Source organism: Tasmannia lanceolata, unplaced genomic scaffold (genome assembly GCF_043159265.1).
Source record: "Tasmannia lanceolata isolate RefF3 unplaced genomic scaffold, GAP_Taslan_0.1 ptg000029l, whole genome shotgun sequence".
NCBI classification, from domain to species: domain Eukaryota; kingdom Viridiplantae; phylum Streptophyta; class Magnoliopsida; order Canellales; family Winteraceae; genus Tasmannia; species Tasmannia lanceolata.
Genome location: NW_027518706.1, coordinates 10,033,883 through 10,057,341, shown reverse-complemented (window position 1 = coordinate 10,057,341; position 23,459 = coordinate 10,033,883). Strand labels below are relative to the sequence as shown.

Below are 23,459 nucleotides of genomic sequence, written 5' to 3'. Positions count from 1 at the left end.
TACGAGACATAAATAGACCCTATCTTTAGGGACCATCGCAAAAAGCTTATAGAACTTTACATCAACACCTAAATTTTTTTAAAAGACAAAATTACCCATGTTGATTGTTGAATCTAAATACCTAAACCTTTTATCGGGGTCCAGAATAGTTAGAAGCAAGACATAAATGTACCACAGATTATTGCTAGGGAAGAGTCCACAACTCCACATCATACAAACGGACCATAAATAATTGTTAGGGAAGACCCCACATGAAACAAATTGGCCAGCAATAATTGTAAGGAAGGGTCCAAAAAGTCGAATCCAAGAACCATGAGCACATCTGTAATTATTGGTTAAGGTAGTGGGGCCCATAGCCCATGTGCCCCACAATGACCTCCACCGTTGGGTTACCACATCAGGGGGGGCACATATGAGACAAATGACTTATTTGCCCATTTTCCCTTCTTTTTTTTAGAATATTTTACATTTACCATTATTATTTTCATCTCCCTCTCACCTGTAGCAACCAACAAACTCTTGAAATTCAGTTCGCAGTATGAGAAAAATAAGAAAAAAAACTAGTGAAATGGTATAAATTATTAGAATGTAAAAAAATGAGGTCGGACGGTGAAAAAATCAAGTAAAACCAATAAAAATTATCAAAAATCGGGTTAGAATAGAAAAAATCCGGTCGAACACGGAAATAATCGGGTATCCCTATTTTAGGTTTACAATGAAAATGAAACTTCATATTACCTAAGTGACCTTATTTTAATAACATATATGACATTAAAATAGGATATCCATAAACAATTACGATATTTCATGCCGTAAAACAAATTATCATTTATCCAAAAAAATCTTAATAAAATAGTTTTTGAGGTCATGCAACACTAACTATATCTCATTTGCACTCAAAAATCTCACACACACACACACACAGGCTAACATTTTTTCGTCCATCGGGATCGGACCAGTAAGTTATCTGGTCCGTCGACCTTAAATAGGGTGGGCACACATTGTTTGGGTGATCCAAACCATTCATCTGATGGGCTCTGACATAGAAAGGGTGTGCCCAAAAAATCATTTCCATACGATCATCCTAACCCTTCGATTTGTGGAGGTTTAAAATGGACAGATTTGTCAGATTTGGCGTGTTGATTACAGCAATAAAGAAAAGTTAAGTCATTAATTGATATTGCAAGGGAAATGTTCCCAGACTCCCTTGTTTTGATAATGACACTCCTCATTATATTAAACTATTCAGCTTTGACTGTGTGGTTAGTTTTTAGGGAACTCTAACAACCTTAAACAGCTAATTGCAACGTATAAAAATAAATATAGAGGGGAGTGCCATTATTGTTGGAAATGTAAGCTTAACCGCTTGTGCACTTGACCAACTTGACTTTCTTGGAACTCATTACATGCATGGAGCTTGCCATGCACTCATTGAATGTTCCTAGCTTGGAACTTTGCTACTTTGAATATTGCATTGGAGGCTTGCAACCTTGACTATATTGGAAATCACTCTTTTGGGAGTTAATGTTTAGGGACTAGGTTTATTATTTTGGAATTGTGTAAGACATTTACTTTGCATTTGTTATTGTATTAGTGGAAGCTTTGGGGAAATTAATTACAATTAAGTCTTATTAATCTCGGATTTGAAGTGTAGCCTATATATTAAGGCCTTGTATCTTCTTCATTTGTAAGTCATTTTAGTAACAACTTGGGCTTCTTTCTTTGTGTGTTTGGCATCAAAATTGTTCTCTTGAATCTCATCTTCTCCCTCCATCCTAGTTGGTTTCATTCCAACAATTATCAAGAAAGCATGAGTAGATATCAATTACCTATTAATAAAAAAAGTTAACCATATAAAACACTTAACAGAAAACTGAACAACTATCCATTTCCAGAATTATTCATGGGTAACAAGAAAACTATGTACTCTTTTCCACTTGTAGGACCTCATTCTTATTGTATAGTCAAAACAAAGGAGAGTTTAGCACCATCTGAATCCTTCATATTGTTACAGCATATCTCATAATTTAATCTCAGAAAGTAGTATTGAAACAGAAGTATACTGTACAGTGAAGGTTAAACTGAACAAAGACCTCCCATCATCAAGAGCTCGCAACTGCAATATCATCACTCCCAACCCATCAACATCTTTCTCACTCCCTCTTCAATTGTGTTCCTTTCCACAGAAGATTCATGGCCATCCTCTAGAAGGATTCGGTAAACTTCCCACTCTCGGTCACCGATCACATGCCTTCCAATCTCAGCCTGAGAACCCACATCAACGTACTTAATTTAGTCTAGAAAAATCACAAATTCAAGAAGCTCAAACTAGTCTGAATTTAAATAAGGGGTTTTTGCAAAAGAAGTCTTCTGCTTAGCTTTTTTTGCAAACAGTGTCAAGAGTCTTCTAGCTTGAAAATTTGCAAACAGTCATTACATTTCAGTGAATTTTGTGAATCAGGTCATGCCATTATTTTGTAACCAAAATATCCACAATGGATTGTTTTTTACTCATAGAAAGACCAAAACGGACAAAACTTACCTTGTAAAAAGACCAAAGTGCCCATGACTGTCAATGATATATTTTGAATCAAGAGTGAGGGGAATATCATTTCTATATATACTAGAATTCTTGGCCATGCTATAAATGGGTGTAAAAAAATTGGCCCTCTAGAACATGAGGTGTAAAATGGTGGCCCCACCCTATACGTGGACTCATGTAGAGATTGTGGGACCTGCCTCTCAAAACATGAGGCAAAATGGCACCCTACGCATGGGTTTGAGACTGAGTTGAGTTGGTGGGACCCACCCTATCAAACATATTACCTACATCACTTGGTATTTTGGTATTTTTACTAATTTCGTCTTCACATATAAGGACATTTTGATCTTTTTACGAGTAAAAAACAATCCATCAAATGTGACTATTCTATTTGCAAATTGTCAAACTAGAACTCTTTTTACAAAAGAAGCACAGTAGAAGAACTCTTTTGCAATGTGACTACTCTGTTTGAAAATTGTCAAACTAGATGACTTTATTGTGCAAAAAAAAAAGCAAAGTAGAAGACTTCTTTTGCAAAACCCCTATAAATAAACAATTTGACAACGGAGACATACCGAAAAGATGCAAGTTTCAAGCATTTTCAGAGCAAGGGTGATGTCGTACATAACAAGAGGTCGGCCCCTGCCAGATAATTCTACTGGATTGGCAACCAGAAGTTCAGTGTCGGGCCCGCGGCTCACCACTCTGACCCGTAGTGGATCGAACAGCTCCATTCGCAAACGAGAGCACAATGCATTTTGTTTATTTGGATCAATGATCTTCTTCCCATCCACTTGCATTACAAACAAGTCCACTTCGCAGTTTCCACTTTGATTCGCAGAGAATCGCCCGTAAGAAATCTGCCAACATGAGTTTACATCTCTATCATAATATTGCTAATGTGCTAGTGTCGTAAATGTAATACTGGTAGTGTGCATGCATTTATGAGTATATCCCTGCACTATTATATGTATGTTGTAGTGAGACATATAAGACATTATAATATATAAAACACTACTATATTGTTAAAGTATAAAAGATTAAATAACGCCATCACCAAAAGCTAAAGCTTTTAGAGTAATTGGTGGTTTCACATGGTATCAGAGATATTGCCTCATGGCAGGTCCTGGGTTCAAAACCCAACAACACCTTATATTTAAAATCCACATGTGGGGCCACCGACCCAAAAGAGGGGCCACACATGAGGGGGAGTGTTGGAGTATAAATGATTAAATAACACCATCTCTAACAGCTTCATGTTTTGGAGCAATTGGTTGTTTCACATATATCCACACGACCATGTTTCGACCATGGAAGGAACTCGCCTTGTTTTACATGTTCTAACCAGCTGCTGAGAGCTTTTTGGGAATTGTAATATCCTTTGCCAGCTGGTTAAAACATTTAAAACAAGGTGAGTTCGTCCCGTTATTCAAATATGGTCACGCGGATATCAGTCCCCTATGTAAAAACATATTATGTACACTACTGGATCATATAAAGATGAGAAATAATCAGCCATTGCAATTTCCATGGAAATTGCAGACTGTACTGCAAAGGGTCAAATCAATTACCAATAAAAAAAAAGGGTCATATCAAGTTTTTGGTTCATTTTTTTTATTCACCTCCAACGTGGGTTTCAACAGTAGTACCTGGATGTTGTAATCCTTCAGAGTTCTCATTATGTCATAGATGAGGCCCTTGTGGTCTTGGCAATGAATTTGGATGAGAGTGTGAGCTGGGCTCAGAGAGTTGTCCATTGAGACAGAGAGACTCTTGGGTGTCGAGGGAGATCCTGTGGGTAGTTCTTCAGGCAGTTCTAAGTTGAACATATCTTCTGTGATTGCAGGAGGGAGAAAAGATGACCACCGTTGCAGACGCGTGGCGTGCTCTGCACTGACCAATTCAATCTCGCAACTTATCATGATATCTCCTAAAACAGATCTCAATCGATCACAAGTATCTTCCTGTCTCTTTTTCGTATGGAGCAGCTCCCTGATAAAAGGCAAGTAAGAGATATACATTTCAGAACCATTAAAAATTAAGAAAAAAACAATAAATGATCAAAAGATTAGTAACACCGAAAACTGTCCAAAAAGTTGCTGACAAAAATGATTCCCGAGAGGATTGCACCACTCAAAAGGTCATCGTCCTTTTGGTCTATGACCAGTACTTAAAACAATAGCGACAGTCAACAGAGACAGAGACCAAAAAAGAGAGTATCCCACACCCTTATCCTTATTGTATCCTGTTAAATGGGGTACTTTGTACATTATAAAGGATCGTGGTTTCATAGGAGTGCCCGAATATTGGGGTTGGGTCTGTAGCTCAATGGTTGGGGCTTTGTTTCACAACCTTGAGGTCACAGGTTTGATCCCAGCTCACCAATAAATAAATAAAAGGAGTGCCCCAATATCTTTCCAGGGACTGATTGTGGATGATTGGTTATACACCAAATAGTGGTCTATAAATTAAATTTGGTCTTCCCTACTTATGCATCATGTGTTCCTGTGGATAATGACACAACAGATGCACCTATATAGGACATTCGTGGTTGGGCCTATCCATCTTAGGTCAGCATGATCTTAACCATCTAACTAGTTTCCAGCAAATGGATGTTATAGGAAGAAGAAAAAAGAGACCGAGAATAGTCTGAATTCAAATACAACAGCAGGCTAATTAGGATTACCATCAAAGAAGTATGGGAGAGTGTACTCACAAGTTAATGAATTATTTGATGATATATTCATATTGTAGATTTGCAGCATCTCACAAGTTTATGAATTATTTGAGATCTATTCATATTGCAGCGGAGAAGCAAGAATCCAAGTATTGAAACACTCTTCAAGTATGTGCAAACTGGGAAGGGATGAATGTATAATAGCCTTTTGCGAAGTTTCTCTCTAGCCTATCGTTAGAAAAAAAAAAGGTTTCTCTCTACCCTCAGCCTGAATAGCATTCAACTAGTGGATAGATATATGCTAGCAAAGAGCTTCCTTCTCTCAATAATGTCTATTCTAACCGCCAACACATTTAAATATCTACCAAATCACCTAATCATAATAGAGATTTGCTAGGCAATTTCGCGGCTGGCTTTTGCATGTAATCATAATAAGGATTTGCTAGGCAATTTTGTTATGGTATCAGAGCTTCGCTATTCCAACCTTATGAAATCATTTTCTATACATTGTTGCAGTTCCAACAATTCTTCTGAAATCATTCTCTCTATTGTTGCAATTCCACTAGTCTTTCTCGATCCAATCTTCAGGCGCCTCATCGCTCATCGCTCCCATTACCCTTTTTCGTTCGACGAACTCATGCCTAGCTTTGAATCCCTATCTTTGTCATGGCAGTTTTTCATGAATATGAATCTGCTTCAGGTATTCTTCCCATCAAATCATCAATCGATCCTTTCAATCCTGATTTTCTACATCCCTCAGATAATCCGCACACTGTTTTTGTTCCTCAACCTTTAAATGGCGACAATTATGCCTCTTGGAGATGCAATTATCATGGCTTTTAATGCCAGAAATAAACCCGGCTTCGTCGGTGGTTCCATTGTCAAACCATCCACAAGCTCTCCTGACTATTCTTTCTGGATTCGTTGCAATCACATGGTATTATCATAGCTTCTTAATGCCATTACCACCAACCTTGCAAATAGTGTTCTCTATGCTGAATCTACCGATGAAGTTTGGTCTGATCTCAAAGAAAGATATTCCCAGAGTAATGGTCCACTCATTTTTCAAATCAAAAGATTCATTTCCTCTCGCTTTCAAGAACAAACTTGTATCGCTGCCTATTTTGATAAATTCTACATTTCCTCACCCAGTTGGAGTTGTGGGGCTCCCAAGGCCCTTACAGATTATGAATAATGGGAATGCGTCCTCCAATTTTTAATGGGTTTAAATGATCCATACACGGCCATTTGTAGACAGATCCTCCACATGGATCCACTGCCTCCAATCAACATGGCATACTCTTATGACTAATGCTGCCACACGCTCTTCCTCCACTGACATTCGAGACAATCATAAAGAATGCCTCACACGTGAGCATTTTGGCTGGGCTGGACACATCAAAGCTCGTTGTTATAAATTGAATGGTTATCCACCGGGGCATTGATTGCACAAATCTGGGCGAAGTTTCTCCAAGCAAGTCTCTTACATTGTTGAATCATCACACATACCAGTCTCATAAGCAGTCATTTGTTTTTTCTTTCACGCCAAAGGGGTATAAAAAAATCAAGTCCATAATCAATGGACGTACCTCACAGCCTATGGCTAATTTCAGAGGTATATCCACTTGTTACTCTTCTTTTTCTAGCCCTTACTCTTGGATTATTGATACTAGTGCAAGCGGTCACATGGTTTCCTCTCCCACCTTGTTACATCTTCTTCTACACCTACTTCATCACTAGGTTCAATTACCTAATGGCTCAGTTACTTTTTTTTTATTTTTGCGTTTTTCAGGACCTGGCAACGAAGACAATGATTGGACTGGGTAGAGATCGCGGCGAACTTTACCACTTCATTGCAAAGACATAGTTCGTTGGCACAAGTTCTCATTTGCATCAACATGAATTATGGCATCGACATGTTAGCCATCCTTCATTTGCGCGCCTTCAACAACTCTCCAACTTTATTCCTAATATTTTTATTTCAATTCAGACTGTTCTTGTGATGTTGTACTTTAGCAAAACAAACTCGTTTACCATTTATGTCTAGTTCAATTTTTTCTACTGCACCATTTCACTTAATTCATTGTGATACATGGGGTGGCTATTCCACACTTTATTCTACTACGCATTATTTTCTCACCATTGTTGATGATTTTTCTCGGTGCACTTGGGTTTAGCTTATGAAATTTAAATCTGAAACATAATCTTTATTAAGATCTTTTTTCGCTTTTGTGCAATCCCAATTTCTTTGCACAGTTAAATCCATTCAAACGGACAACGGTTATGAGTTTCTTTCCATGAGACGGGGTTATTGAACGTAAATATCGACATCTTCTTGAAGTTGCGCGGGCCCTTCGGTTTTAGGCAAACTTGCCAATCACCTTTCGGGGGGAATGTGTTTTAACCACTACATATCTCATTAATCGCATACCTACTCCCCTTTTCTCTAACAAAACCCCACATGAAGTCCTACTAAATAAAAAGCCAATTTATTCCCACTTATGTAGTTACTTTGCTAGTAACACCCATCCTCATTGGAATAAGATCAGCACACATGCAAACAAATGCATCTTCATCAGTTATCCATATGGATAAAAAGGCTACTGTGTATATGATCTCTCAACTCAACAAATCTTCCCTAGTCGCCATGTTATTTTTCGGGAAACAACATTTCCTTTTTCATCCACTTCTACTGCTTCCCACTCCACACATCCCACTCTACCTATTCCGATCATCGACCTTGATCCTCCTTCAACCCTACACATCTCACCAACCACACCTTCCAATCCAACGCCATCAGTCGATGTTCTTCCCACAGTTGTTGATACTAAAACCACTCCCAGTGCCTCCATGCCCGACCCCACCACATCCATTCTTGCCACTCGACATTCGAAATGGCCAAGACAGCCCTCTGTTTGGTTGCATGATTTTCATTGTTCTCTAACCACTTCCTCTAATCAGTCTACATCATTTGCTTCCTCGCAGGTCCCCATCAAAGGTACTTACTTTCCTTATCCCCATCAAAAGTAGGCCTGGAAAAATGGCGGAGGACTGGTTCTGCTTAGCCTATGCTTACTGGAATTTCAAATGGTGGCGTTGTTGTCGATGGTGTAAGCAAGACAATCGGGCCCACCTACCTAGCGGTACAACCCTAGATCCACGAAAGGGTTTAAGGAAAACAAGAAATAAGGAGAATTCAAACTGGAGATCTGGGGATTGGAATTGCTTGTCCTGTGATTATCTCAACTTCAGATGGAGGGACAAATGCCGGAGGTGCCATTTGACTAGAATGAAGGGCACTCTCTCCTCTGGTGAGAAAACAATCATCCCGGATGCCACTTTGGATAATGCCTACAATGAAGCCGATCGATGGCCTGATTCGAGGACGATCTCTGATTGAAGGGAGTATTCCGTCTTTAATCATCTCGGACAAGGAAGTGGAAACAAGATTGGATACCCTTAAAAATTGCCTCATTGGGAAGAAAAATAATGCATCTGAATCCCTTGATGATCTTTGGCAGTGGGCTAAGAGATCCTGGAATATCCCTTATCTCTCCTGTCTATGCGACTTATCAAAGAATGAGGTTTTGTTTATGTTTGAATTGGAGGAGGAAGCTGCTATGATCCTGGCCAAAGGAATGGAGGCGTGGGATAGCAAATTGCATTCTCTCACTACCTCGAGTACAGAGTATATCTAAGGTGTGGAGGCGACAAGGATTAACTTTTATGGGATCCCTCTTCATGTTTGGGCCTTATTAACAGTTGAAGCTTTAGGTAGCTTACTTGGTCGAGTCTTGGAAATAAAAATGGAAGGGGATCATAATCAATGCATGTCATTCTTATCTGCTAAAATTCTCGTTCCATGGTGGAAGCTACATCCATCCTCTATTCAGATCCGAATATTGGGCCAATGTTACACTGTTGGAGTTGAAATTCAGAGTAATAGACATCAGTTGGGTGCTGATATTGTAAATCAAGACCCTCAATCCGGAAAGGCTCTTACCCTTCTGGAGTTTGACCCCTCGAAGAATGGTACTCCGAATCCGGAAAAGCTACCGGCGGTGACAGGGACGATGCTACCACATTCCTCAGAAACTCTGGGTGGGGAGACAATTGACCCTATAGGGTCCACTAATTCAAATTTCAAATCTCATCACCTGACAGCAGTGTCAGATCTCTTGCGCCGACTGCATCCTTTCTGTCCCTTCCTATGAATGGCGACAGGACTTTGGGATTATCAACTCTCCCTAGTCTAGTTTGCCCCCTCCCCGGGATATCGGAACTTACTAAGAGAGAGTTTAGAAGAGGTAAACAACCTTACTGGCAAGTCAGTTCCTTGTGCCAAAAGCTACTGTAAGTGTAAACTTGCGAAGTTAAGGAAAGATCTGGGTATCAACAGGGCTGGGACTTCTGGACTACCCAACCAAGGAACATTTTCGGAACTTAGTAAGACGAAAAATACGCGTCCAGGGAAACAAGGATTCAGAACGGATACATATGATTCCGTCCGGAGGTCACCTTGTGCAAGATTATCCAAGGACAAAAAGGGCATGCCCTTGAAATTCATATCAGAAGGGGTTGAAGCTTTAAAGATAAATAAAACGAGGTGTGTTGGAGCCCCCGTGCTACCCAATGTATGTGTCGTTTATGGATGAGGAGGTGCCCCAAGTTGGTTGGGGTTAGGGGATTGTGTCTGGGAAGGTAATATCTTTCATTCTGATTGGCGACGCAGTGTCATTGTCAATTGGATGAATGATTACTCTCATTTAATGGAGGAATGACTGAAACACCTGTTTTGGGCCAAACCCACAAGGAGAGCTTCGAGATATGTGTAAAATATTCATTCCTTGGAACTTTAATATATGATGGGAAGCCGTAAAGATCTACCTTTTTGGGATAGACGGAAATGGCTACTACGGCGCGATTAATATTCATGTAATAGAAGGAGATTTTGCAAGCAACATTCAATGCGAGTTTGGACACCTGGCATATAGTCAGTGATCCTCCTGAGGCGGTTCATCATTACCACCTCCCGCCTCTTCGTTTTCCCTCTAATATATCTGAATGAAGGGAAAATCACATCTGTACACAAGATGGAAAACCAGAATGCTTTGACCTCATATTGCATGTGTTGGATATAGTGTATTGCCTAAGGGCATAGTTGTCATTTTTGTACTTATCCTATTTAATATAAATACATAAGTGAGGGGGAGATTTTCCCAACTCACTTTTCTCTTCTCTTTATTCTCTCTCAACATAGTATCAGAGCCCTAGGGTTTCTGATCCCTGGGGAAACCTTTACCCTTCATCTTCTCCGTCAACCCTAACCCTAACCCTCCTTCCTTCTCCCTCTCTCTAACCTAACCCTAACCCTAATTCTAAAACCCTAACCCTCCTTCCTTCAACCCCGCTACAGTACCGCTACAGTAACCTGCTACAATACCCGCTACAGTACCTCCCTTCTACTCTCTTTTACCCTCTTCGAACAACGAAACCAAGCAACCCTAGTTTCATTCTCTTCCCAATGATCTAAAATCCTTTAAAATTGTTCTCTACCTCTTTGCGGCTCCGACTCTAGTCCTTATATCTTCTTGTTTCCCTATGGATCATATATCTCGCCCCCATCCCTTGTCCTTGTCTCAGGGCCGCACTCTTTTCTCTGGATCATCGATCTGACTTCCTTTACCTTTATCCTCCTCTATCTTCGCTGTACTTTTTTTGGTTTGCCGGTATCGTTGAGAGCTTCCCATACCTCTTGTCGTTCTTCTATCTATTGTCATGGATTCCCCTGATGTTACTATTCCTCATCAGATCAGCCCTTCTCGTGCTGACACCCGCTCCGCTACGGCGCTGGCCTCTTCTTCGAGTTATACTCCTTCCTCATACTCTCCGTCTGTGGACCATTCTTTTCCTCAGATTAATTCAGAGCGTCTTGACGGCTCCAACTACTTGAGTTGGAGTCTCGTTGTTGAGACCTACCTCCTCGCTCGAGGTAAGATATTCCTTATTGAGCAGGATCCCCCTTCTCCCTCAGATCCTACCTATGACCGTTGGAGGCAGGATGATGCCCTCATTCGTAGCCTTCTGTGGCAGAGTATGACCCCCCAGGTGTATAGACCACTGATGACCTTGCGTACCTCTAAGGCCATCTGGGATCATGCCGCTCTCATTTATTCTGGGGTTGATAACCTCACACGTCTCTCATCCACGTACTCTGAGTGGATACGTCTTCACCGCGGTGATGCCGCTCTCTCTGATCACTACAGCCGGTTTATCTCACTCTGTTAGCATCTTGACACCTATATGCCCCTGATCACTGATCTGGTTGTTCTTACTCGACAGCGTGACTAGTTCCGTGCTGTTCACTGTCTCGAGTATCTGGGTCAGAGTTTTTACCCTTTCGTCAGCAGCTTCTTGGCTCCGGTTTACTTCCATCTATCAGCGAGATTTATTCACGTGCTCAGCAGTGCTTACCCAGTGCTTCTTCTACTGTTGTTCCTGCAGACAGTTCCGCCCTTGCAGCTTATGACGGCGGGTTCCGTTCTGGCCGTGGTGGTAGCTCATCCGGGCGTGGTCACGGCCGTGTCGATCGTGGTGGTGGCAGCCGCGATGGTGATCGCGGCCGTGGTACTGGTGGCCGACCCCGTTCTTACTGTACTCACTGCCGCCGAGAGGGACATTATATAGATACTTGTTACACTACACCCAGAGCTTCGTCCATCTCGGTCAGCCCACCTTACTGCTGCAGATTCTATTGATGCTTCGCCAACACCGTCCATTCTTGGCAGCACCCCCACCGCCCCACAGAGTGACACTGTGACTATTTCCAGGGCCGATTACGATGAGTTGCAGCGTCTCCGTCGCAGCAGCCGCCCACCTACTGCCAGTTATGCTCAGCCAGGTAGTTCACCGGCCACTCTCCTTACTAGCTCAAGTTCCTGGATTATTGATTCAGGGTCTCGAACCATCTGACTAGTAATGCCTCTTCCCTTAGTTCTTTTTCTCTTTTTTCTCCTGCAACTCATTCTGTTACTTTAGCTGATGGGACCTCTACACCCATCACTGGTATCGGTACTTTATCTCCACATTCTGGCTTTACATTATCCTCTGTTCTTTGTGTCCCCAAATCTCCTTTCAATTTAATTTTTGTTAGTCAAATTACTAAGAATCTACACTGCTCTGTCTCATTCTTTCCTTCTCACTGTGTTTTTCAGGATCTCACGATTGGGAGGACGATTGGCTGGGGCCGTGAGGTGGATGTCCTCTACCATCTCGACCGTGACTTGCCTCGTGTTGCCTTACACAGCTCTGTCGATTCGTACCTGTGGCATTGTCGTCTCGGTCACCCCCCTCTCCAGAAGCTTCGCCAGACATCTACTGTTTCTTCCACTATTCAGCCTTTTGATTGCGAGTCTTGTCAACTTGGGAAACACCATCGTGTGTCTTTCCCCTCTAGGGTCCTTAGTCGAGTATCGCGTCATTTTGATTTAGTACATTCAGATGTATGGGGTCCCTCGCGGACTATGTCTCAGTTTGGCTATAGATATTTTATCATATTTGTGGATGATTTCTCTCGTGTTACTTGGTTGTTTTTATTAAAAGATCGTTCTCATGTTTTTAATGCATTTCGTGCTTTTTATGCTGAGATTACTACACAATATCAGTGCACCCTTAAATGTTTACGCACTAATGCACGTGAGTATTTTTCCAATGAGTTTAGCACATTTCTCTCGTCCCACGGTATGATTCATCAATCATCATGTGCACACACATCCCAGCAAAATGGTGTTGCTAAGCGGAAACTCCATTACTTACTTGACATCACGCGTTCCCTCCTCTTTCAGATGCATGTCCCTAAGTCTTATTGGAGCGATGCCGTTCTCACCGCTTGCTTCCTCGCAAATCGCCTTCCATCTTCTGTACTTGATGGCTCCTCCCCGTACTCGATACTTCATCCTACGAGTGATCCCTTTCCTCTTACCCCCGAGTCTTTGGTTGTGTCTGTTTTGTACATAACTTGTCTCCTGGTCTGGATAAGTTGGACCCTCGGGCTGAGCGCTGTGTCTTTCTGGGCTACTCACGTACCCAAAAAGGCTATAGATGCTACAGCCCTAGGCTGAGACGCTTATTTATCTCGGCCGATGTCACCTTCTTTGAGTCCACCCCTTTCTTTCAGCCTCCTACTGTCCGGGATGGCCTCTCTGATTCTCCAATTCCTCTTCCCCTTCCTGTCCTCCCTGATCCGGTCCCTTCTACTCCACCTACTCTTCATTCTCCTACTCCTCCACCTTCTATTCCTCCTCCTCCTCCTCCTACTCCTCCTCCAGTCACACGAATCTATCAGCGTTGTCAGCGAGATGTTGCTCTTGCCCTGCCGCCTGGGTTGCCGTCCTCGCAACCGGAGATCCCGATCTCCTCTTCTCAGTTACCTCTTTTACCATCTTCTGATAAGTTAGTTGATTCTCCTATTGCATCTCGTACCCGCTCTCGTACAACTGCTCATTCTATTTCTTATGTGGTTTCCTATGACCATCTGACTCCTCTGTTTCGTAGCTTTGTCTCTTCCTTGTCTTCTGTCTCTTTACCCAGGTCTATTTCTGATGCTCTTGCTCATCCGGGATGGCGCGCTGCTATGGAGTCTGAGATGGCTGCCCTTCGTTCCAATCACACCTGGGATTTAGTTCATCTTCCTTCCAGGGCACATACCGTTGGCTGTAGATGGGTGTTCACCATCAAATATTTACCAGACGGTACTATTGAGAGGCTAAAGGCTCGCCTTGTCGCCAAAGGTTACACCCAGACCTTCGGCGTTGATTACATGGAGACCTTCTCCCCAGTTGACAAGATTCCCTCTGTTCGTGTCTTCATTTCCCTTGCTGTCAACCAAGGCTGGCCCCTCTATCAGCTTGATGTCAAGAATGCCTTTCTTTATGGTGACTTGCTTGAGGAAGTTTACATGGAGCAACCTCTAGGGTATGTTGCTCAGGGAGAGATGTCATCTTCAGTTTGTAGGCTACGCAAGTCCTTGTATGGGCTCAAGCAGTCTCCTAGAGCATGGTTTGGGCGCTTTAGTGACTATGTCATGCGATTTGGCATGCGGCAATGTACAGTTGATCATTCTGTCTTTAGTTGTCACTCTGATGCAGGACATGTTCTCCTTATAGTCTATGTGGATGATATTATTATTACAGGAGTGATACGGTTGGTATACAGAAATTGAAGACCTTCTTATAAGCAGAATTCTCCACTAAAGACCTTGGTCGCCTACGGTATTTTCTAGGGATTGAGGAAGCTTATTCTGGCAGCAATCTATCCCTTTCTCAGCGAAAATATGTGCTTGATTTGTTAGAGGAGACTGGATTTGTGGGGGCAAAGCCTGCTGGTGTTCCTATGGATCCAAACATCAAACTGATTGCAGAAGAAGGAGACTTGATGGATGACCCTAGCAGGTACCGTCGTCTGGTTGGGAAACTTATTTATCTCACTGTTACTCGCCCAGATATCTCTTATGCAGTTGGGGTAGTTAGTCAGTTTATGAGTGCCCCTCGTACTTCTCACTGGGCAGCGGTAGTTCAGATTCTTCGCTATTTGAAAGGTGCACCAGGGAAAAGTTTGCTATTCAAGAAAAATGGGCATGTCAGAGTGGAAGGATTTAGTGATGCAGATTGGGCAGGATCTCCAGCAGATAGGAGATCAACCACAGGTTATTGCACCTTTGTTGGCGGCAATCTGATATCATGGAAAAGTAAGAAACAAGAGATAGTTTCAAAGTCTAACACCGAGGCAGAATACCGAGCTATGTCTCATACTAGTGGGGAGCTTCTTTGGTTACGGTCTCTTATGTCAGAAATTGGTTTCTCTGCTACTTCTCCAGCTCAGCTCTACTGTGATCATAAAACTGGATTCACATAGCCACCAATCCCGTATTTCATGAGAGAACCAAACATATAGAGGTTGATTGCCATTTTATTCGCCAGAGAATCCAGAGGGGTGAAATACACGTTTCCTTCACTCGATCTGTGGACCAGTTAGCGGATATTTTTACCAAGTCATTACCTAAGTCAAAGTCAAATGATATTTGTAACAAGCTGGGAATGTATAATATCTACATTCCAGCTGGAGGAGGAGTGTTGGATATAGTGTATTGCCTAAGGGCATAGTTGTCATTTTTGTACTTATCCTATTTAATATAAATACATAAGTGAGGGGGAGATTTTCCCAACTCACTTTTCTCTGCTCTCTATTCTCTCTCAACAGCACGTTTTCTTCGAATCCCCTAGTCCCAAGCCGGAAGAGGAATCAAGCGGTGGAAATATCGGAGGTGGAGGACTCTTTGAAAAGGATGAAAGTGATGGTATATAATGAAGAACTAGCCTCCAAAGAAGCGCCCACGCATAGAGAAGTCATTAGAGATTTTCTAAAAAGACAATGGAAGCTTTTTAAAAAGGCGGCCAACAGAAGGCCGGAAGTATTTTCAGTTTGACTGGGTCACGCAACGTGAAAGAAACCCATTCTCCCATGCACAAACACCCCTTCTTTATCAAGGTGATGTCAGACGAAAAGGCCGAAAGACTTCTCCGTTGGGAAGAGGATAAGGAGATGGGGATTCAAAAATTGGAGGCTATGATTGCCAGGAAGAAGGCATCAACAGATAAAGAGCCATCGGATGAGGATCTCTCGGTCATCAGTCTTGATGAGGAGATATTTGCTTCTGAAATAGTTGGGCTCCTCGCGGACTTATAGAGGTGTTCATCTTAAGGGAAGTTTCTATAAGAAGTTATCTTTTCAGGGCTCCGGTTCTTAGTGTTTTAGAGGTTTTTTTTTTAAATTGGGAAGGGTGGTCCTGGACGATAGACGTCCTTGATGCTGTTAATATGTAGGGGACTGTTGGTTCCTATTTTCTGTAAATTCTCGGTTGGATATATACACACACACACTTGTCGTCTTTCAAAAAAAAAATCCATATGATCGTTTATCACCCATTCACCCTCACTTTCTTGCATCCATCTCCACTACTTCCAAACCTGCGGGAGACGTTTGCTCAAGCTGTGCAGGACCCTCATTGGTGTGATGCCATGGTGACTGAACTTCATGCACTTGAAAGAAAACATACGTGGACTATTGTAACTCTTCCACGAGAAAAAAAAAAAAAAAAAACCATTGGCTGCAAATGGGTATATCGAATCAAATATCATTATGATGCGAGCATTGAATGATACAAAGCTCGTCTCGTCGTTAAAGGCTATATTCAAACTGCCGGTTTGGATTATCATGAGACATTTGCACCTGTGGCAAAATTAGTGATTGTTCGTTGTCTCCTTGTTGTTGCCTCTGTCCGCAATCGGTAACTTCACCAATTGGATGTCCACAATGCCTTTCTCCATGGTGATCTCGATGAAGAAGTCTAATGAGTATTCCACCCGGATATTCTCGTAAGGGAAAGCATCTTGCTTGTAGATTACACAAATCGATCAACGAATTAAAACAAGTATGTCGAAATTCTTTTTCCCAGTTTTCTTCTGCCATTCAAGCTGCAGGCTATAAACAGTCTCATGCTGAATGCTCACTCTTCACTCACTACAATGGTTCATCTTTCACTGCAGTTTTGGTTTATGTTGACGACATCATTGTAGCAGACAACAATGATGCTGCTATCACGTCTCTTAAGGCCTTCCTTCGTCACCACTTCCATATTAAAGGCATAGGTCGCTTGAAATACTTCTTAGGGATTGAAGTTGCATGATCTTGTCAAGGAATATGCATATCACAACGGAAATACACTCTTGAAATTCTTGATGATATAGGTCTTCCTGGTGCTCGACCTGTCAATTTTCCCATGGAGGAGAACTTGAACTTGAAGCTGACCATTGATGACGGTGATCCTTACATGACCCCACAACCTATCGACATCTTGTGGGATGCTTAATCTATCTCACCATCACACGACCTAACACTGTATACTCTGTTCACATCCTAAGCCAGTTCATGCAACAACAGCGCTAGACTGACCTTAAAGCTGCTAGGCGGGTTATACGATACTTATAGCGACCTCCTGGCCAAGGTACCATTCCACAGTTGAATGTTTTTTTATTCTGACTAGGCGAGTTGTCCAATGACACGTCACTCCATGACTGGCTACTGTACCATGCTAGGAACCTCTCCATTATTTTAGAAAACGAAGAAACAACACTTGGTTTCTTTGTCTTCCGCAGAAGCAGAATACCGTGCCATGGATGTCACAAGCTGTGAACTCGCATGGCTTTCATTTGTCCTACAAGACTTAGGCGCCCCATTGGCTGATCCAACAATCCTATTTTGTGACAATCAAGCTGCCATACGCATCGCAGCCAACCACGTCTTCCACGAATGCACTAAGCACATCCAACTTGACTGTCATTTGTTCGTGAGAAGATTCAATCGGGCTTACTCTGCAGTCGGCACATTCCAACTACTGAACAAGTTGTGATCTTTTCACTAGACCTCTAGGCAAACCTCTCAGCAAAGCTCAATTTTATCATCTCATTAGCAAGTTGAGTGTTCATGACATTCACTCTTCAACTTGAAGGGGACTATTAAGAAATCCACGTGATTGACGAACGTGATTGACGAACATTACAGCAATAGCAATAATTGCTATAACATGTATATTTTGTACATTCCTATTCTAAGAAAACTCGCATGTAAAGTTAAAAATAAAATCCCTACAATTCAGGGATTCAAAATGTCAATTTGCTGCATAAATGTATACATTCCCAAAGAAATCAATACAAGAAAGATAATTCAAAATTTTTCATTATACTTTCTTATACCCTCAAACCTATGCCATTTGAATCTTGGTTGTCTGTTACAAAGCTACAGATTATCACAGTCATAACAGTCCTAATTTGAGACCTGAAACACTTATCCTTACATCCTTTTATTGTATATCAAGGCATCATATATCATGTGGTATCAAAGCTAAATGAGAATTAATTTTCCATACCTGTCCTGCATCATGTATTACTCATCGCAATACATATAAGGAATTTCAAAAGATAATAAAAACTAAAGGAAACTAAAGGACGAGAAAACAAGGGAAATTTATATAGAGGAAAAAGAGGGAAATGCAAAAAGAATATGGAACCTGGTGTCTATGATGAAGAAAAGGTTCATCACTTTCCCATCTGGAGTGGTTGATACCTTCACTCTCCTTATTGTAAGCTCCAACTCGTAGAGAACCTTATTCACATCTGCCCATTTCCCAAAGATGATTAATAAAATTAAATCTAAAAATCCCACCCCACCCACAACCCATAAACCTATAAACCCACCAAAAAACTCAAAACCTAACTGAACAAGGGGGGGAATCCAGAAGTTATAGCCCAGAAAATGGGAAAAAAAAAAGAGTTCTGACCATGGTTTCAAATTTCGGTTTCGGAATGTGTTTCGGTCCTTGCCGAAATTTCGGACGAAATCAAATAAATTAATATTTTATCTCGTACAAAATTTCGGTAATTTCGGCTGAAATTTCAGGAAATTATTAAATAAAGAATAAAATCCAGATTATTTTGGGGATTTTCCTTAAATTTCGGGCAGAAATTTCAAAATTTAGGTCGAAATTTTGTAACGTTTCGGGTTTACCCAATTTCGGTTTCGGTCTCGACTGAAACCCGAAATTTCGGATTTCGGTCAAAATTTAAAACTTTGGTTCTGACCCCATATGTTACGTGCCTAGATGGGCCCCACTTAGGGTGGAATTAATAGATTAGTTTAAATATTTGTAGTTTGTGGAGATTTCTCTCTAGTTCTTTGGTATATGTAGGAGTCTTAGAGATAAGGTTATAGTTTCTAGATTAGCTTGGGTAGGAGTTTTAGAGGAAGTGTGGGGTTTCCATTTCGTATAAATAACTAGTGTTTTTTTTCAAATCAATGAAGAATTTCAAACCAAAATTGTATTTTTGCACACAGAGGAGGACTCACCCTCCCCTCGAAGTAGGTCCAAGAGGCTAATCTTCCGTCTAAGAAGATCAATCAGGATGCAAACTGATACCCTCTCCTCTCTTCCACACAGAAAAAAAACCCGGAAAAACTAAGAACCAATATATACAGTAAATGGTAGAAGAGATTCGCGCTCACCATGCAAGAGTCCCCTTCGATCAAAAGAACAGAACTTTAGAAGAAACAAATCGAGGAGCTTGGGCGGCTGCTCAATTTCGGGCCTGTAATAATAAATCCCGGAAGCTGAAGAACACGAGGGGCACACAGCCAAAAGCCTCTTCTTCAAAACGCCCCACCTTGTCTTCCATCTCCCCACCACCCAGAACACTATATAGCACCATTTTCCATCCGTCGAAACATCTTTAACCACAACCCAAAAGAAAAAAAAAACAGAAATCACAAACACCCACAAAGGAATAGATGAAAAAACATCTTTTACTTATTAGAACACAGTTCTATCAAAACAGAAAATGAAGAAGATAACAGAGTACGAGAAAAATGGGGAAAGCAATTGGTTAATTCAAGGAAACTCTGCCTCCAATGTGCTAACAAGACTAAACGTGATTAATTCTTACTGAATAGCCATACGACATCTACTCAACTCAACTCAACTCAACTAAGCCTTTGTCCCAGACCAGTTGGGGCCGGCTAATGAATCCTTTAGAAAATTTTCATGAAGAAATTGAAAGAATCTACCAGGCTCAAATTGACCAAGTATAATCCTAACATTAGTTGGGTTCATCCACTTGGATCATTTTCTTCCATTCTCTCCTATCCAAGGTCATGTTCTCTTATGTTCCTAGCCATCAAGTCTTTCCTCATTGTTTTTACCCCAGTTGTTTTCGGTCTGCCCCTACCTCTTTTTACTCCATCAACTTGGCACGAGTCGCTTCTTCTCACTGGAAATACGACAACTACATGCTATAGAAATTAGTGAGAGCAGAACAGGAAATAGAAATCAGTAGGATATCAAAAGGCAATGTCTCAAAATACGGATGAGGGTCAAAATTAGCGATCAAGTATTCGGTTGATGTGGTTAAGTAGTTGGTTGCAGTGTTTAAAAAAGCGGATGTGGTATGGAGCGCGACCGAAGAAAATCCTAGTCTACTCGGCACGACGTGGTTACTTGGTTGAAGCGGCTGAAGTACTCGATTGACGCAGTCATAATTCGGAAGAGTCAAAGGAGTTTTTTTTTACTCAGTAGGGCAAAACGCGGAACGTGGCGGCAAAAAGCATAACATGGCAAAGGTAAACAGGACTCGACATGGGGGAGTCCACGAAGACGGGGAGTTTTAAAACTAGGGGTGCAACTCGGGTCGGGTTCAACCCGAACCCGACAGGTTGAACCCGAATTTGGGTTGGGTTGGGTTGGGAAAAATCAACCCGAATTGGAAATCGGGTTGGGTCGGGTTGGGGTGTCGGGCAACCCGACCCGACCCGAAACCCGATTTTAAATTCCAATATGTGCTTAAAACCCGATTTCAACTGAACACATTTCCCATTGAAGCTAGAAATGTGCTTAAATTTCAACATAAATTTATCCTTCAGTTTAGTTACAAAGAGTTTTTATATGGTGGATGCCTGTGTAGGAATGTGAGCAAAAAAAAAAAAACAGTGGGGCCCACAAAAAACATGTGCATGAATTGAAAATCGGGTTGGGTCGGGTTGATCCGATTGCAAATCAGGTTGGGTCGGGTTGAGCCCAGCCGGGTTGGAAATCGGGTTAGGTTGGAAAAATGGGTTCCTCGGGTTGGGTCGGGTGCCTCAACCCGACCCAACCCGACATGAGTTGCACCCCTATTTAAAACCATGCTTGGCTGACGCGGTCATAACTCGGGAGAGTCAAAGGAGTTTTGATTGACATTATAGGGCAAAATGCAGGGGAGTCAACTCAAGAGAGTCAAAAGAATTTTGATTGACTTTATAGAGCAAAATGTGTACTCAAACCAAGGTTTTAAATTTCGGTTTCGATACCGGTTTCGGACCCCCGGAAATCGAAATTTTGAAATTTCGGCCAAAATCCGGCGAAACAAAGAAAACAATATTTTAATTGATATAGAATTTCCCAAATTACCGAATTTCTGTAATTTCGGCCAAAATTTCGGTAAAATATTAAAATAATAAATAAATAAAAACAGGCTTTTTGGGTGAAATTTCGGAAAAAACGAAATTCCTGCCGAAATAAAATACCGTTTCGGATAAGTGTGATTTCGGTGTCGTTCTCCACCGAAATCCGAAATTTAAAACCATGACTCAAGGAATAACGCGGCCAAGGTAAAAGGGAGTCGACTCAGGAGAGTAGATGATGACACGAGGGAGTTTTTGAAACTATGGGAAAAAGAAAATAAAACCTACTAAACATCCTAGATATGGAAAAACAATTGTAACATTTACCACCACCCAAAAAAAAAAGGTTAAGATAACACAAACACCCGCAAAGAAATATTCAAAAAACAAGATTTAATTTCTTCTACCCCTTTGATTATTACCTCCTTTCACAATGCTCAAGCCGAAGAACAAGATTATACGACAGAGATCACACCCTAAACCAGTCTTATCTGGGCAATTCACAGTAATTACACTCGGATCCTCTGGATTTTCAGACTCTCTAATGAGAACTAAGTCCTCAGAAGGAATACCCATCTCCTTTTTTGCTTCAATTCAACCAAATTTCGAACAGAAACCAAGAACAGTTGTTTCTTCTTCACTTTTAATCCGCAAACAGATGATATAAATTTCCATGGAAAAACAGGTATGAAAGAACAAAAGAGAGAAAACCCAGAAAGAAAATGGGGCTTTCTCAAGTTGTCTCCCTCTCACCCACCTTGTCTCCGTCTTTCACAAACAATTTATCTTTATGGAAAAGTCTCCTCAATATTTTAGAAGGGAAATGTTATCAGCACTACCGTATTTTGATGAGGGCACTCCTCTCTTTATTAAAAGTACTGTATGGCCCACACCATAGGATGATCCAAACCGTCCATTAGATGGGCCACAGACTAAATAGGTCATGCCCCAAAAATCATTTCCATAGGTTGATCCTAACCCTCCGATCTGAATGTTAGAGGGTTCATCCTAACCCTCTATAGATCGGAGTGTTAGGATCAAGCTATGGAAATAATTTTTGGGGCACGACCTATTTAGGCTGTGGCCCATCTAATGGACGGTTTGGATCATCCTATGGTGCGGGCCATACCGTACTTTTAATAAAGTGAGGAGTGCCCACATCAAAATACAGTAGTGCTGATAACATTTTCCTTTTTAAAATTATAAAGAGACCAGAGATATTTACCAAAAATGATATCGACACTCCCTTGTTCTAATAGTGGCACGCCTAGCTTTGCTTACACTTTACATTTTTGTAATTAGCTGTTATTTAAGACCTTGTTACTTTCCAAATAAAAGGTTGTTATCACTTAACGATTAACAACTCTGAAAAATGGAAGGAGAGTGATGTTTGGACTAGCATGTTTTGATAATTGCACTAACTCTCTTTTTCTTTTTTTTTGACATAGGGTGTCCCTACGCTATTTTAAGGTAGGAGCATGCCCTACGGATGCACGCAATCACCCGTAAACCACGTGCATCGAGTAAGGCACTAACTCATCTCATCTTTTCCTTTTTAAGCAGCTGTTGGAGTTTATTACGGTTCCCAAAATTTGGGGTGCAATTCGGGTCGATTTTTTGGAATTTGGGTTGAGCTTTTACCTTAAAACCGGGTTAGGTTCGGGTTGATTCCAATTCATTTTTTAGCAAAAGCTCAACCTGACCCGACCCAAGTTGCACTCCTATCCAAAATGCTCTCAAATCTTAATTAAAGAAGAAAAGACAGGCTGTGTTTGTGCAATTATTAAGACATGGTAGTCCCAAATGTAAAAGGAGTGTCCTTATGAAAACAAGGGATTGTGAATATCATTTCCTGATTTTTACTCTCTCCCGAAAATGATCTCAATAGGTAAGTAAAGAAGTGTGCGATTACCAAAACTCTAATCCCATTTTCCTTTTATATTATACCATGAAAAGATACAGGGATCTTAAAATTAGGAATTTACCAACAATATCACCTTTGTTTATCAAAAATTGCTTTGAAAATTAGGCATTGACCCAACATATCTTAGGGATGGATGCATTTGCCAAACGTATCACTTGTTCTTTCCAAATTGTTTTTAAAAGTATGAATTTTCCAAACATATCATCCCTAACTTTAACAGTGGTAGTACTAGATTCCTACCTATATCCCTAACTTTAAAGAGTCCATAAAAA

At 41.2% G+C, this 23,459-nt stretch overlaps 1 protein-coding gene across 3 annotated transcripts; it reads right to left on the bottom strand.

The window, feature by feature from the left end:
- Window positions 1-1,862: 1,862 nt before the first annotated feature.
- On the bottom strand, window positions 1,863-22,039 carry LOC143859053 (ACT domain-containing protein ACR10-like). 3 transcript variants are annotated; one of them, XM_077369723.1, is made up of 6 exons: window positions 21,686-22,039; window positions 19,335-19,523; window positions 18,343-18,448; window positions 4,192-4,534; window positions 3,118-3,402; window positions 1,863-2,265 (listed from the first exon to the last, which is right to left on the bottom strand). In XM_077369723.1, exons 1-6 carry the CDS (start codon window positions 21,837-21,839, stop codon window positions 2,128-2,130), a joined length of 1,215 nt encoding a protein of 404 aa, XP_077225838.1. In that variant the 5' UTR covers window positions 21,840-22,039; the 3' UTR covers window positions 1,863-2,127. The 3 variants fall into 3 exon arrangements, with proteins under 3 accessions (XP_077225838.1, XP_077225837.1, XP_077225839.1); XM_077369722.1 differs by having other exon boundaries at window positions 19,335-19,556; window positions 21,686-22,037; XM_077369724.1 differs by lacking the exon at window positions 19,335-19,523.
- Between the last annotated feature and the right edge of the window lie 1,420 nt (window positions 22,040-23,459).